This window comes from Amblyomma americanum, chromosome 1 (genome assembly GCF_052857255.1).
Source record: "Amblyomma americanum isolate KBUSLIRL-KWMA chromosome 1, ASM5285725v1, whole genome shotgun sequence".
Lineage (NCBI taxonomy): Eukaryota > Metazoa > Arthropoda > Arachnida > Ixodida > Ixodidae > Amblyomma > Amblyomma americanum.
This window is the reverse complement of record NC_135497.1, coordinates 128,273,574-128,290,482: the sequence shown is the minus strand read 5'-3', so window position 1 is coordinate 128,290,482 and position 16,909 is coordinate 128,273,574. Positions and strand designations below refer to the sequence as shown.

At 44.9% G+C, this 16,909-nt stretch overlaps 1 protein-coding gene across 2 annotated transcripts in view; it reads right to left on the bottom strand.

The window, feature by feature from the left end:
* Galphas (G protein alpha s subunit) overlaps window positions 1–16,909 on the bottom strand; it is a 103,604-nt gene that overhangs the window by 13,154 nt on the left and 73,541 nt on the right. The window contains exons 10-11 of one of the 2 annotated variants that reach the window (XM_077646869.1): window positions 16,766–16,804; window positions 11,187–11,254 (exon numbers count right to left, since the gene is read on the bottom strand). In XM_077646869.1, coding sequence (XP_077502995.1) covers window positions 11,187–11,254; window positions 16,766–16,804 — 107 coding nt within the window. The remainder of the gene's footprint in view (window positions 1–11,186; window positions 11,255–16,765; window positions 16,805–16,909) is intronic. The other variant, XM_077646870.1, reaches the window with a different exon arrangement.

Sequence of the window (16,909 nt, the reverse complement as noted above, 5' to 3'; positions counted from 1 at the left end):
GAGATGCAGACAAAATAGTGAATATCAAGCACCCATGGCAACTCGCCATACACCATCGACACATGCCACAATGACCCTGAGATAAGTGGATCGACTGAGCTTCTGAAGAAATAATAATACTCAAATCATAGCAAAAAAGGATACCTCTCGGCTTGGAGTTTTTTTACAGTGGCATTTAAGAGCACAAAGCACAAAGAGCAAGAAAATTATAGAAAGAAAGTTTCTACAAGTGTTGCCACAAGCAGACAGCCTAAAGATAGCCTGCATCCAAAAATCATTCAACATCACAACATTAAGTAAACTGCAAGTATATGCTCGTGCCATCATTTCAAGTTTTCCTCAATACCTAAAGAAAAAGAAAACTCAATTGAAAAGCAGAGCTGCTGTGAGAGACAAAGTTCAGCATCTTAGTCCAGAAAGTTTTTAGGCCATTGGAAAAGGACCAACAATTTGGATGTGCACACATCTCAAGTTTTCCTCAATAACTAAAGAAAAAGAAAACTCAATTGAAAAGCAGAGCTGTCGTGAGAGACTATCTTAGTCCAGAAAGTCTTTTGTCCATTGGCAATGGCACTAACTATTTGAATGTACAATAGAACTCTGCTATAGTGAACTCAGTTACCGTAAAAACTCTTGATGTAGTAAAGTGAAGCTGGGGTCCCATTTCGCCTTCCATAGAAGACTGTACATTTTTTTTTTCAGTTATAGTAAAGATTTTTTCGAAGAAACGGCTATAGTAAAGAGTATCTGGCCGTGGTGATGTACATCGCGGCACGCGCAAAGTCTAGATCACGAGACAAATCGATAACGAATGCGCTCTTTGTGGTGGCTTTACCACCATGCTCGAGAGCCAAGAGGAGAAGCCAAAGCACAGAAAAAGCAGGCTATGAACGTAGAAAGGCGGTGGCGCGGGTCGATGAGAAATTAAAGTCAGTAAAAGTGCAGTGAGGATAGGGAAGAAAAGGGCGCGCGTTCGTGGCACGGGGAAGCAGCGGCAGAGCTGCGTAGGTGGCTTTGCCACGCTTGACTTTGTCGCGAAAGTTTCTTGACTACTGCCTCTTAAATCATACTGAAGCCACAGAAGACGATTCCATGATCATGAAAAGCTTTGGTTTTTCACACGGAATCGAACTTGCTTTTATTTTTATAGCCATGTTGTATACGTATAAATGCAGTACTTCCACAAGATGTAAACGATGTTGAAAACCTGATAATGTGTGATAACTGATAATAAATAGTTATCACATAAGGGGATGATAACATAAGTTATGGTGAGGCATTAAAAAAAGAAGAAAATAAAAGAGCCTCTGCCTGCACCAGGGGGGATGATAACACTAGGACTAAGTCATTTCTGAGTGTCTGTTTTATAAACCATGCTTAGTAAGCAGCCAGAGAGCATAGTCAGAGCCATGCCACCCCCCCCAAAACTGATATAGTAAAGATTTTTGCTGGTCCGAGCTACTTCACTATAGAGGGGTTCTACTGTACTAAAGAAATATCCTAAGGAGTTGAATTTAGTCTCTTTAGGTGCATTTGGGCAAGACATGCATCAAGGCCACGGTGGAAGAATACTTTAGGTGTCGGAACGGCGGCCGCTATACCTGGAGCAGCCGTGTCGCGCCACTAGTGCATGCTTCAGCCGCTGACCAACACAGATGGCATGAGGGTACCGGGGGCCTCCTGTAGCACCGCTGGCACATGTCACAGCACGTTCGGGCGCTTCTCTTTCATGAGTTTTTAGCACATTGCTTTCTTTACAAGCATGCATATGTGAATGCAATGGGCAAGAAGTGTTTCGTCCCCTGCTGTACGGCGGGTTACAAAAGCTGTACCGATTAACTGTTTCTATTTTCTGCTCCTAAAGATGAATGCCTGAACCTGTGATGTTGAGCTCATTTTGTGTCTAAGACCTGGACATCGCAATACAGAGGGCAAGTACTGGTGAGTGCTCCACGAAAGGCATTAAAGCCGAGCAAAGCTGTTCCAACAAGGCTTCCTGACTAACCGCCTCACCTGTCGAAAACTGAAAATAAGAAAGCGGCCTGTGGAAAGACAACCACTGTCAGAGTCGAAAAAACAAGGCACTTCGTCAGTTGACTGCAGCCAGCAAGAGGCCTGCAGCAATGACAGTGACAGCATTAACAGAAGCTCGTGCCAAGTTTTGGCAAGTGCACTGGACCAGGACGTGGATTCGACTGAAGTGCAAACGTGTGAGAAAATGCCTCAATCTGCTGGTCTCAACTCATCACTGGAATCTGCATGCAATCCGTTCGCAAGCTTGTTCACTGACCTACCACGATCGCTTCTTCCGTCGAATGCATGGGGATATCATCTGCTTGACATAGAAGTGAAAAGCGTGGTGTTCTCTAAGCTGCAGCGTGTCATAAATCCTGTAGGCTGTTTGCTATCAGATGTGTGCATGCCACCAGCGAGCCCTTCACCTTCTTTGATAACTACTAAACTTATTGAAATTCATGAAGACGTGCTGGTGAAAACAGCCGTGATGGGCAGGCCAGTTTCGATGGCAGATTTGTGATTTGAAGGCACTTTGTCAACTGTGGATGATTTTAAGGCTCTCTTAGAGCCTGTTGATAAAATAAAGCTGTGCAATGGTCGACCGAGCACTTTGGAATACCCGCACGCTCAAACAAAATGTAAAATGTGCATACATTGGCAACAATAAGAAATGGCGGCACAAGACATGCCATGTAGTTCGTAACTCGAATGAATCACACCCATCACTATGTCACAAATGTTTGGTTCTTTCAAACGTCCTGCGAATGCACCAATGCGTTCACACCAAAAGCAACTACAAACTTGCAGCATTGTGTGAGGCAAATTATGCTCCGAAACGGTCGAAAAACAGTCTCAACAGATTTAAGAAACTGTCGGCGGAGCTTGCTGAAACTCGGAGCTAGATGCAAAAATGTCCGAAGAACAACTGGACGAGAAGCTATGCAAAGCTGATCTCCCTGGTGCTCAGCTCACAGTAGTAAAGGAATGCGTAGCGACAGCTAAGTTTGCAAACAAGAAAAGCTGGCGCTACACGGAGGAGTGGCTTTTAATATGTTTGCTGCTGCATATACGCAGTCAATCTTCATACTCCTTTCTCCGGGATAATGAGGTGCTCCCCCGTCCTTGTGTTACTACAGTGCGCACTTGAGTATAATAATGAATAAGTGCAGTTTTGACGTTTATTTATTTTATTTATTTATTTAGTCATACTGTAAGCTAGTACAGGGCCATACAGGAGTGGGCTGACGTAGATGCTTGCACAGAAAGTCCAACAATTCAAGATCACAAAAATTCAGAAGCAATGACAATCGGCATACAATACGAAAGAACAGGAACAAAGGCAACAGGAACATTTCCAGTCTGTAACAACTGTTCAGCTTTGCCGGTGAATACATCGACGGATGTGGTATTCACAAAGTCATGCGGAAGCGAATTCCATGTTTCAATGGCCAGTGGAAAGTAAGAATATTTAAATGTATTACATTTTGCTGTAATGGGCTGAATGCACAATGCGTGATGAGGTTTTTTGCAGCATTGAAGAAAAAAATGACTACTAAGGACGAATTCCAATGCCACTGCATACTTGTATTCGACGAAATGCGCGTTCGAAAGGAAATACGAGTGCACTCGAAGTCGATGACATACAGTGGCTTTACCGATTATGGGGATTTTCAGAGGCTCATGACGATCTTGCACACCATGGACTTGTGTTCACCTTTGGGTCATTGGCGACAAGTACTCTCAGCCGATAGCAGTGTTTGCCAGCAAGGGCTCCACAAAGGGAGCTGTACTCTTGTGACTCGCTCTAAAATCAATTTTTTTGCTTGAAGAAGCCGGTGCTTTAGTCGACGCTGTTGTCTGCGATGGTGCAAGTGTGAACCATGCAATGTGGAAGGAGTTCGGAGTCAGTGGAGTGTTGCGAAGTACTAGAACTACTTTGCGTTTCCAGTTGACAAAAACTGCAATGTTATGTTTTTTCTGATGCACCTCATCTTATGAAATGTGTTTGGAACCGTTTACACGCACAGAAAGTGTTGGAGGTAAATGGCGATCGTGTTCAGTGGGCACATTTTGACAGACCCTTTGTGGAAGATTGTAAACAGCAGGGGAACTTGCGTGTTTGCCCCAAGTTAACTATGTCTCACATCAACCCTTCAAATACCGAAAAAATGAGGGTGAAGCTGGCCGCTCAATTGTCCAGTTTGAGTGTACAGTCGAACCCGACTATATCGAACTCGTTTATATCGAATTATCCCGTATATCGAACGATTTCTGGACATCGTAATGCTACAATGAGAACATATAGAAAAAAGTATTGTTAAATCGAACAAAAATAGCAGCCGTATGCGATATCGAACTTCAACACCGCAAAATTTTCCCAGAAGTTGGCTTTCCCGTGCGGCAACCGCTATCCCTCCCTCAGACAGCCACCCCCTAGAAAAAGTGGTTCGACCCATCTCTCGCTCTGTCACAGCCACGTGGCACGTGCTCCTACGCGCAGTTCAGTTGCAAGCCGCGTCCTCGGAACGTAGTGCTCGTCTGCTCTGTTTAACGAGATGGCTACCCAACAAAACGCTGGCGTGTCGTGATGATAAGTCCCACGGCGGGAAAGTTAACAAAGCCCGAATATCGGTGTTGCTCGCCACCAACGTCGATGGATCGAACAAGCTTCGACCACTTGTAATTGGCAAGAGCAAATCGCCGCGGTGCCTGAAGAATGCACTCTCTGTTCCGGTGACCTACATGTCCAATGGAAAAGCTTGGATGACAAGCGAAGATTTTGGCAAGTGGCTGAAGTCCTGGGACGACGACCTGGTAAGCAAAGGCAGAAAGGTCTGCTTACTCGTTGATAATTGTTCTGCTCACCATTGTAAGGCAAGCGTCAGCAACATAGAGCTTCGCTTCCTGCCACCGAACACGTCGGTGCTGCAGCCTTTGGATCAAGGAGTCATTCGTGCACTGAAGGCAGGCTACGGAAAGCGCTTTGTGCAACGATTATTGCTAAATCTCCGCACTGGCCGGGAGTTGAAAATTGACCTCCTGGGCGAAATAATGATGTTTAATGCATCGTGGAACGATGTCAAAAAAGAAACAATTCGAAATTGTTTCCGCCACTGTGGACTCTGTGCTTCCGGCGAGGCTGGCGCCAGCTCAATTGAAGGTTGCGATGAACCCCTCGACATTGATGAACCACTCGAGGAACTTGACGATTTGTTAACACAGCTGTAGAGTTCCCAGGTGCCGTTTGTGATGGGACTGCAGCTACAGACTGTCTCCGTTGACGACGATATTGCGACCGGAGAGCTCGCTGACGAAGATATTGTTGCCGATCTGGCTAAGGATTTCGCCGGTGACGGTAACTGCGAGGACACAACGAGTTCCAACCCGCCCACGTGTTCTGAAGCACTTCATGCGCCGAGCGTTGTTCGTCGCCACTGCGCGTCCATAGAAGGCTGTGGACTCGGCTGTTCCCAGTCACTCGACAACATTGAAAAAAATGCTAAACAGTTGTTTGAAAGCAAAAAAGCAGAAGACGATCGGCTACTATTTCTCGCGCTAATATGCACGCCGTACATGTCTTTAGGAAAGAACACTTCTTGATGAGGTGCGTTTTGCACATTGTCAATTTCTTTAAACGTTCTATATCGAATTACACGATATATCGAACTAATTCCAGTTTTTTTGCGAGTTCGATATATGCGGGTTTGACTGTAGTGAAAGGCTTGGAATTCTACACCAAGCACATAGTGCATATTCATATTCATAGTGCATATTCAAGGCACATAGGGGCTAGAAAAAGTTAAGGCAACTGCCGAATTCATGCTAAGGCTTAATGATCAGATCATTGAAAATTGAGACTGAAAAGATCATCTTTTTGATGTTCTGAACCGAAATTATCCAAAGGAGGGCATCACTGCTGGAAGCAGATTTAAGGGTCCTTGCATCGTCGTTGCATTGGTTAAAAAAAAAAAAAATAGGAAAAAGATGTCATTTCAAGAAAAATATCAAGGACAAGCTTCCTAACTGAGCAAATCGCTAAAGGTCTTTGCGTGACTATTTTTTCCGCTTTGGAACAGTTAAAGCACCTGTTAAGTGTGTGGTTTCAAATACGCCTTAACAGCAAAATTTAACCAAGATGTGTTGGAACGCTTCTCTGGCGTTATCCGACAGGCTGGTGGCCAAAATGACCACCTATCTATGCCAACATTTCTGCAACTTTACAATATGTTATCGATTTACAGTTTTATTAAGCCCCCAAAATTTGGAAACTGTCAAGCTGAAAATGTGCAATCTGCACAGGCATGCCTGTGCTAACGCTGAAAGACTGAAAAGTTGCTTTTGACGACAGTGTCAAGTCAGAAGGGCACTGTGAGCTACTGAAACTGGAGCTAGATGGCTTAGTTTCTTCTGAAGCAGATGTTGACCATGTGTTCGGCCACTTGCATGAAGCACCGGCAGCTGTATGCAGACTGTATAATTTATTATCTAGCACGTTTTATATGCTGCAAGTCCTTGAAAAGCACAACGTGTACAAAATGCCGTGAAGGGTTAGTGGAAGAAAGTGCCCTTCATCATCAGCCTGAAAGCAGCCTTGTTCTCTTGAAAACAAGGGAAGGCCTTTTGTACCCAAAGCGAAGTCTCTCTCAGTTGCTCCATGCAACTGAGATAGAATTTCAGAAGCACGTAGCTCTCAGAAATGTCTACGAATTAACGTTAGACAACATGCTTGACAGTTACAAGTTTCAGTTCTCCTGCTCAGGCCATTAAAGAAGTTATGGCTGCCGTGCTGCACAATTATGTATCCATGAGAATGAGGCAGTTTTGCATACAACAGAGAGCTGATGCAAAAAGTAAGACACAGGAGCTGCGTAAGCTATTGAAGCTGCAGTAGGCAAAAACTCAGTTTTTCCGTTTTATAATCTTATTGATGAGAGTCATGAATGCATTCATGTGAGTGAAATGTGCACAAGTGTCCTTTGTTTTTTTTTTATTATGAATATCTGTTCTAAAAATTGAGTTCATTGCCTATTCCCTGGTGGTGTTAGATAAATGGCAAGCCATAGAGCACCTTGGTGTTTTCTCAGTGTGGCCCTTCGAATGGCACCACACTGAGAAAGATGTTTTACACCGCATTATGATATGCCTGCAAGCCTATATAGGTTACCACTACTCGTTATACTAGTAGTTGTCACGCTGAGGCTTTAGCTTCCTATCATGTTTTTAAGGTGGGTGGGTTAGGTGTTGTAGACATTGATATTTTATACAGATTCCTACGGTGGCATGGACTGTGACCAATATTGGTAACTCACATTGTGCTCAACTCAGTGTGCCACATTGCCAGCGACGGAATGAGCTCAAGCACAGCAAAGCTCCCGCGGCACGCTTAATCTCGTGAAACATAAGCTTTATTCATTGGAAACAAGTTTCAGACTCAGCCTTACCCAACATGCGCATCTACTCTAATACAGGAACACAATATGTGCATTTTATGAACAGCTTCCATGCTCTGATTGAATCTTTTCCAGCAGCTACGCTTGAAAACGAAAGCCCTGGTTTTGTGGTGCCATCTGCTGAGGGCAACGCGATGCATGCACAACTTTCTCGTCACCTAGGCGTCCTTGTCCAGCCACCTAGCTTATTGTCGTTACAGAGAAGGAGGCTACAATAAATGAGTCCTGAAAACAATGAGTGGTGCAGCACTCCCAAGACTCTGGGCATAGCTTTGAGAAGGATGGTTATGACAAAAAACACATTTTTTTTCAGGTTGTGAGGTCAATGTGAACCTTAAAGCCGATGAGCAGCAGCAAGAAGCAAAATTTAGTGGTTCTTACAATATGGGATAAGAAGAGCACAGCAGGTTCTTGCACATCCCAAAAAGCAAGTGAGGGTGAAAATGGCATTACTGACTAAAACCCATTAATAGCCCAGTGCACTGAAACTGCTCCCTAATTTTTTTTTTTCGGTAATGCAGAGGATACCAATGGTGCAAATCCAATAAGCACTGAGTTTTGCTTTAGGCAGTTGAAGTTCTGGCTGCGTCACAGAACAGAAATGAAAAAAAAAAGGGGGAAGTAACGGGTCAGTCGGCTCAAGTATCAGCCAGTAAAACAACAGGCACACGGAGGAGCCTAATGGGGAGGGATGTGCACGATGTTGCCAACCAGCAAAACTCCCTCCACTGCTATTTACATGGGCACTGGGGAGTGGTTTGTGCCTGTCAAGCAAAAGGTTCCTTCCTCACTGCTGAAACCTTAGTCACAAAGCACCTCTCAAAGCCATGAGGTTTCTGGAATGTGATTCACCCTTTTCTGCCAATGATGGGCCAGATCCCTGAAGTGAACACAATTTACATGCATGAAAAATTGGTTTTACGAGCTGAGAACCAGCCAGGTGGCAAGATTTAGTGTCCATAAGACAGACATAAGCTCACAGAGTCAAATGAAGAACAAATGACACTAAACGTTTCAGTGAAGAATATATGGAACCTCATTCAATCTGTGCATTTCTTTGCGTATGATCACTCAGAGTGACTGCCTCAATGGTGGCGCTAATCAGAACTCCAATTTATCTTCAACAAACCCTTCAATGGCCGGCACCAGTAAATTTGGCACTGTTAACATGACTATGCAATAGACCTTGCTACTACATTCATACAGGGAGAGTTGAATAAACAGAAGTCCACTTTGGCCCAAAAGCAAGAAAACATGGTAACAAGACAGCACAAACGATGGAGACAGACAACTAGATAAACATAGCGGAGACTTTCCATTAAGTTTAATACAGTAGAACCCCGCTGTTACGTTCCTCACTGCTGCGTTTTCCCGGCTGTTACGTCGTTTTCGTCCGGTCCCGGCATAGCTCCCATAGGATCCAATGTATTGGGTACCCCGCTGTTACGTTGTAGCTGTGGAAACGTTCCCGCATGATACGTCGCAACCTGGCACCCTGAACCCGGCCGGGCAACGCGTGCCAACCGCCATTTTGACGAGTCTTGGCCAGGCTTGGCTACGGAATTGGCTACAAGACCATGGCCTCCGAGATCACCCCCTTGCACGCGTGTGGGTAATCTCGGAGGCCATAAAAAGCCGCACGCGAGTTGGAGAGATCGCCACTACTAGATGGCCACTGCCTCGTCAGCCGAAGCGAGAAAAACCCGCGGGCCCGCGGCAAAACAGTCTTTCTTGTTTGTGCGATTCAACCCATCCGAGTCGTCCGTGTCCTTCCGTCAACAGCTACGCTGCCTGCCCCTCGTCAGGCCTCGCTAATCCAGTCTTTCTTGTTTGTGCGGTTCAACCCATCCGAGTCGTCAGTGTCCTCCCGTCAACACCTACGCTGCCTACGCCTCGTCGGGCCTTGCTAACACCGCGAGCGATTTGTCGTCCTTTGATGGCGGCGCGCAAGCGCAAGGCGCTTTCCCTCGAGGAAAAGCTGGATGTTCTCAACGCAGTCGACAGGCAGCCAGTGCGGAAAAGAGTCGACATCGCCAAGGATCTTGGTCTGCCACCCTCGACGCTTAACAGCATCGTCTCGAAGCGTGCCGAAATACAAGGGAATGCCGCTTCAGCGTGGACTGCAGTGAGCGCGTCAACTGCACAGCACTGCTTCGCGCGGTGTGGCTTTTGCATGGACGGCGGAGAGGAAACTGCCATGGAAGCTGAAGAGACGGAAGCAGCCTCTCATGATCAACAGCTGAGTGAAGCTTTTAATGCGCTGGGTGCCACGGGAGTCACGTATGACGACTACGTCGCCGTGAATGCTGCTGTCGTGACGTCCGAGTGTCAGAGTATCGCCGAGATCGTTGCAGACTCGGTCGCGAGTGAAGCCTCAGACTGTGATGACGACGAGGAGCACGAGTCGCATGATTCCGGGGAGTTGGCGGACCCGAGCTTTGGTGAAGCCAATGTGGCTCTGGACCTCCTCCGCAGGTACGTCGCACCTCAAAGCGACGATGAGAGCAATGCGGCTTTCCAGGCCATCGAGAAATGCGTGGTGTTTTCCAGCGAGCGGAAAAAACGGCAATCGACCATTCTCGATTTTTTTAAGACCTAAGCTCACTTGATGTCGAAATAAATTGTTTCAAGGCAAAGCTGCACTGTTTTCATTAATTTTCGGACCTTTCCTCACTGTTGCGTTTTCCCGGCTGTTACGTTTTTTTTTTCGCGGTCCGGTGAAAAACGTATGAACGGGGTTCCACTGTAATGGAATTTACATGTGTATGTACAAACCAGGATGGGCATTGTGTGGAAAACAGGGTCACAATGTAGAAACAGAAGACAAGAAAGAAAACAATGTCTAACTATTACTTGCAGGCACCACCAAGTATGCCAGCTCCTTCTCTGCTAAAAAAAAAATGGAAAGCTTGCTGCCACAGAGATCACACAGCGTAATAACGCTATGGGCTAAATGTGATACCCCTAGTGTGACAATCCACTACTCACTGTGTAATGTGTGACAGCCATGCTTTGATAACCACTGCAAGCCCGAACTAGTGCATGAGGCAGCAGCCTTGAGCTGGTGGCTTCGTCAGCTCACTAGCACACACACTTGGTGAAGCACTACAGAACTGCATACGCAGAAATGTGGCGTGCCAGAATGGCGACATTGGCAGTGTTGGCTGCTGTCATGACGACACTTCCAAGTGAACTATGCTCACTTCATGCATGACGACGGTTCTAGCTTTAACTATAGTAGTTAGGCAAACTACTGTCAGACTTTAACAGCTCTTTCATGCTCTTTTTCCTGAAGCCCCACTTGGCACAGGCTTCGTAAAATTTTAATTAAATGGCCCTTTGTCACAAGATGGCACACAGAGGGTACCTTGGTACAAATGACAGGAATTTTGTCACTGCCTGCTCCCAGTAACACAATCAACGATGCTAAAATTCGCTTTTGTTTCTCGTCACTATGTAAAAAAAATGTACGTACAGGGCATGAAAACTAACTAGTAAATTATGCTTCTCCTCTCTTTCCAACTATACAGCATGCCATATGAAACACTTTGGTTTAATTTCGGACATCTGGGGTTCCTCAAACCTCGGTACACAAAGTTTTTGGCATGTTTGAGAAAAGTATCAGTTTCACATTTAAGTTGAATCAAAAGGTCACCTTGACTTTGTTAGCAACAATATTTCTTTAGCATTTTGCCAACAAAGGAAAATGAGAAGTCTTACCAGGAATTCATCTCTGATGAAGTACTTTGCTCGAATGACTTCCGGGTCTTCTCCTGTTTCAATAACAGCTGAAAAAAAAAAAAAAAAGGAAGAAGAAGAGTGAGTTGTACCACCAGAACATGACGACCATAAAGACAGAGTTTCTCCTCTGCAGTAACATGAACAAGAACTGCAGGTAAATACAGTCGAGTCCACATATAACAGCCCCACTTAAGACGAACTTTCGCTTATAACGATTGACACCTGTGCGACCGTCAAAATACACATTGTTTCAATGGCACAAAATCACACGTATAACAAATGCCATTAAGCCCTGCTGATCGTTACAGCGAACGGACGGCGTAAACTTGGCGCCGCGATGCGAGATAACCTGCCTCCGACCCCTTTGTGTGCCCGGCGCGCAGTATGTTTTCGGGCCAAGCCTCATCCCAAGCGAACTGCCCGCCCCATTTCGTGCTGCTCTCAAGCGAGCTACCCTTTTCCCGCCGACGAGCCTTCCAAGATCACCCTTCCGCCCCTCCTCGCAACTCCGCTTTCCTCTCCTCACTCTCTTGCAAATCCGCACGTGGCCCCACGATCAACCGTGCTGCCGCCGGTGCCAATCGTGGAGGCCACGCTCTGTGAAGCAGGCCTTCCGTGGGAGCCAAGAGGTAGCAGCTGCACCGACGCTCACGGGCGACCCTCATTGGTCTCTCCACTGGTGCTGTGCATCTGTGCCTTTGGCTCGACTGTCGTCGCCTGTGTGCGTTGCACGTTCACCTCATCGCGTGCTTTTGTCACTCTTGTTGCGGTGCGGATGTTTCGTTGGCTTCGTTCAAATCTCGGCGCTCTGGTTGTTGGCGGATGGGAACACCATGCCCATTTCCATTGTATTCAGCGCTAGAGATGATGAAAGCAGCATGGGCAGAGGTGACTGCCACTGGCGAGCGGAACTGTTTCCGCAAGGCCGGCTTCGTCTAGTGTCTGATGCCGAGCCTGATGTTTCGGAAGATGACCAGCCCGGCGGCAATTTGTGGCAGCGCTTGTCGACTCCGACATGGGGGGGGGGGGGTCATCACATTGGTTGGAATGATTTCATTTCTGTCGATGACGATGCCGACACCGCGGAACCGTGCACGGACGAGGGCATCGTTTCTGAAGTGCGGAACTAGAGTGACGCGGAGGAATCGAATGAGGATGAAACTTCGGAGCCAGCACCCATAAGCACGCATGTAGCAATGGGCTACACAGAGAGCCTCAGACACCTTAGTCTATGCCAAGGGCCTTGGCGAAGAGCATGCTTCTGCTTTAAACAAACTGGAAACCTTCCTCTTCGGATCTGTGCTGCAGAAACAGACGTCCATCACGGACTTTTTCGCAAAGAAAAAAATTGTGTTTTGACAAGCAACTGTCTTTAAAGGTATGGTCTACTTACTACGAACTTCGGAATGTAACGAACGGACGCCGCGTGACGCTCATGTTCGGTATAAGCGGGCTTGACTGTACTGTAAACAAAATGCAGTACTTAACACATCTGCATGTGTGTGCGATAACCCAAACGAACGCAACAAATGAGGAATGCCTACTATCCTTTTACGATGTGTAAGCCACGTGAAGTGGCATTTTGGCTGAAAAGTGGGATGCTCAATGACACCTCACAAATTTAATTTCCAGTTCATTTACACCAGTATTATTAAAAAAATTAACTAAAAAAAACAACACATTAATGAAACACCAATACTTTGTGCCCCGCCCCCTTTCGACTACAAGCATTAACCTGTGTGAAAATTGCTTGCTTTCATACTTGCCAAGCCAAGCCACTCTTCCAATCCAAAGCAATTTGTAAATTTGCAGCCTTTTTACAAAGCAAAGACTTTGTACACCTTTCACTTGCAATGAACATGAAAGACAGTACAATAACAACAATGAATCGGCAACAAAATATATCAAGTCTGTCAAGTGGAGGTTAAAGCAGTATGCTGATGACTGATGAATAAATAAAATTATTCTGATACAATCAATGCAAATTTCTACAAATTATTACTTTTTCGTATTTCCTATCAGCGTACAATGGTAGCAGAGTGGACTGGCACCAGCTCAGGAGTTTCCATTCAGAAAACTTTCACCTGCATGTAAATATCACTCCTCTCTTACCGCCACCACAGCTGTACGAACATTTTTCTCCAAAGCAAATGGTGCTGGTGCCAAAGTAAGTTGTTACAAAAACTATATACACCTGCTGGCTTGAGAGAATGCTATCCAAGTGAGCCAGGAAGTGGAGGAGGATGATACAGGGGGAACAAGTACTGCTAGCGCAGTTACTTCTTTGCCTCAGCAATAAGTAGGCACTTTTTTTCCAGTATACTTCTGATTTCCTTTTTTTTTTATACCTGTCAAAAAGTGGCTGAACAACACTGCTGTTTTTAACCACACCTTGTGAACAAATGAAAGGATCAGGCTACAGCTTATAATTATAAAGAACAGCCTATCACAGCTAGGGGCGATGGGGAGGTCCACTGCTGGTAAGCAGGTGTATTATCGTGGAGCAAAACTAGCACCACGCGCGAGTACACTGCCACTTTAGCGAGTTTAGACATTACGCAGCCCAGTGTAAATATAGTAAATTTTTTGCACACAACTCACGCAAGAGTCAACATGTGCCATATATTAAATCTGCTGATCTGCGCTGCTTACCTTCTTAGAGAATAAATGGAGCAAAAGTGGCAACAATGAGCACAGAACAGACTATCACTAAACACTACCAAAACATTCCCTGAAGATTTCTCCGGCTTTATTTCTGGTTTTTGAAAGGCTCACAGGAAGTGAACATGGGGAATTCACAATCCTCGAGTTCTAACATAGCCACTGCTGCTTGCACTGTTTGTTTACTCAAACACAACTCGCCAACTCACAAAGCAACCAGATCACCCTGCAAGCACACCAAGTAGGTGCCCTGCAGGGACCATGCAATACCTATGCTACACGGGCGTTTCAAATGCTGTTGAACCTAATGCCACTTGGTTCAACTCTTAAAGTTGAGTTGACAGAGCATCGCAGAGACATTTGAGAGTTTCAAATGGCTTTTGGAATGCAAACATGCGCACCCTTGTGCGCAATGCCTTCATGCAATCATTTGGGGCGAAAAAAGAAAAGGTAGCTAGATGTTCTATATTAATATATTTTAACACACATTATATAAAGTGTTATTTTGTTTTTTTACTGTGGTCGCTAGCTATACAACACATCAGCTTTCTCTCCTCACTTTTGGAATCCTCAAAACTGAAAGCTTTCATTGATGCCACTTTTTTTTAAATGTCATTTATAATCGTAAACAACAGATATGGCAAACGCAGAAAAAAAGTGAGAAGAAAACTGCCTGCACACATAGAGTAGCGAAGAATCACTGCTGCCATGCGACCGAAAAATTACAGGCACCAACAAAAGCATTGCTCACAGCGAGTCTCAACTATAACTCATGCTACTAAAAAAAAATAATATGCAACAACTTTTGTTATTTGCGCTGTTGTTTGCACAAGGTTAAAATGAAGTTATCAAAACAAAACTTGACAGCAGCAGCACCACTGCAATATGGCAAAAGAATTGTGAAGTTTCTGGTCGCCTTTTAAAATAGTGGCGGAGCACTAGAGAACTTCGGTGAGTCTGTATGCCATTAGGAGTCTCAAGTGCCATTAGCTTCAAATGGTGATGGTGGTGATGGATTTTTATGGCGCAAGGGCATCTATGGCCAAAGGGCACCATGACACAAGGTATTTTTCTTCTACTCAAGGTGGGGTCAAAGACCCATTTCCCAAGCATTTCAACCTAAATAAGCCGAGCACCAGACCAGGGGAAAGCTTGCACCCATTTTATCACCGGTGGGCACCTGGCGGCACTGGGGTTCGAACCCCGTATCTCCGCACGCGAGGCGGGTCCTCAGACCACTAGGCCACCGCTGCGGTGAGCCTCAAATGGCTTTATAGCATTACAACATGCACGTGTGGCATGGGTAGACAGCATGTTACTTCTTTCAAAAAATAAATAAATAAATAAATAAATAAAAACAAGGTATGCAGGAATACCGCAGAAAGAGAGTAGCATGTCAAGAATTCTGCTGTGGCCAAGGACATGCAATTGGACTAGTCATGACTACACTTTCAACAGATGTACATTATTTTCAGTTTCTGTTGGGCTTGCAACCTTACCTGCCGCCTTGGCATAGATGCGACAGTTATTTGCAAAAATGCCCAAGCAGTGCTACATCAAGCAATATTCGTCTTTTCGCACAGTTCGCCAAAACTGGCAGAGCACTTTCACATTGCTATTCACATGAAGCACTCACATTTTTCACTCCAACTGCTTCATCTGTGAATAAATTTAGAATTTTTATGCTTCTGAAATGTGCTCACAGTAGGTGCAACACTTATGCTTTACTCAGAGTGGAAGTAAAATTTAATTCAATAAGGAATAAAGCTATTCACTGTTTAACAAGCACAAATATAATATAGAAACGTGAGCTTCGCAAACGTGGCCAGCGCCTCAGTGCACATTTAAACTCAGCCAAGTGTGATGTGCATTCATTTTTTAAGTAAATGATATGATGATGCACACAATCAGCCTATACCATACAAAAGAATTCTGATGCAATCACATGCGAACAAAGCACAAGACTGCAACATACATCACGTGTCTTTCAACACCCTTTTCTAGTCTTTGATGCCACCCTTTCTTTCTAGATCACAAACCATCAGGCTCATTTTCCAGCTAGAATTGTTATCAGTGCTAGCTTGCCTGACCACATGCCCCATGATTGCGACAGTAGCAGGAAAGAGCCAATATGATGTTGGGTTCGCCAGTCCTCAATGCACTAAGGTAGCACAATCACTGATTTAAAAGCAAAAAAAATTCTGCTGCATATTAAAACACATAGCATAAGAATAAGGACAGCATAATTCTGTAACACCCCAAGTATTAACAGAAGACAGCTGAAAAAATTTTTCCGCTAGCTTGGCATCAGCAGCTGAAACACTCTAGCCACTTTTGCCACTTGAGGCTTTGTTGTTTGACGAGTATGAGAATATTAGGTTTTTCACAGTGAGGTAGATGAGCCTGCGATACCTCAAGGCACAGGCAGGTAGGCGTTATTTTAAAATCTTTTTGTCAGCACAGTTAATGAGGTAGATGGCTGTCAACTGTTTCTGAAAAATATGTGGTACTGAAATCTCTGCCTGTGAACTACAAATATTCTGGTGGACTCACAACAATGGTGTAGGAACAGCGCTAAGAACAGGACAGAAGTCAAACATGGAAGCACAGGGACGTTTGACTTCTGCCCTGTTCTTAGCGCTGTCCCTACACCATGCAATACCAACTAGCCCGTCAACTCGCTCTCACAACAATGGCTTGATAATTGAATGGCATACAGTGAGGCTACTTAAAAAAGGGAACAGATAAAAACTGACAACAAAGACCTTGAAGTCTAGAGTTAACATTTAAAGAAGCCCATAGCTATTTCCCTTCTCCCAATTTGAACCTTGTTTTAATGCAATATTTTGCAAATTCAAAAGAACACTGCAAAGATAAGAAGGCTTTTTTCTGCTCACTGTGTGGAGTTCCAGGTTGAAATGGATTTAACCGTGGTTCTTGACGATGCAAGCCAAAGAGAAAAGCAGGGAAGAGAGGGAAGAAAAAGAGAGAGAGAGAAAAAAAGCAATGTCTAAGAGAAATGAAGACAAGTAAAATGAAAG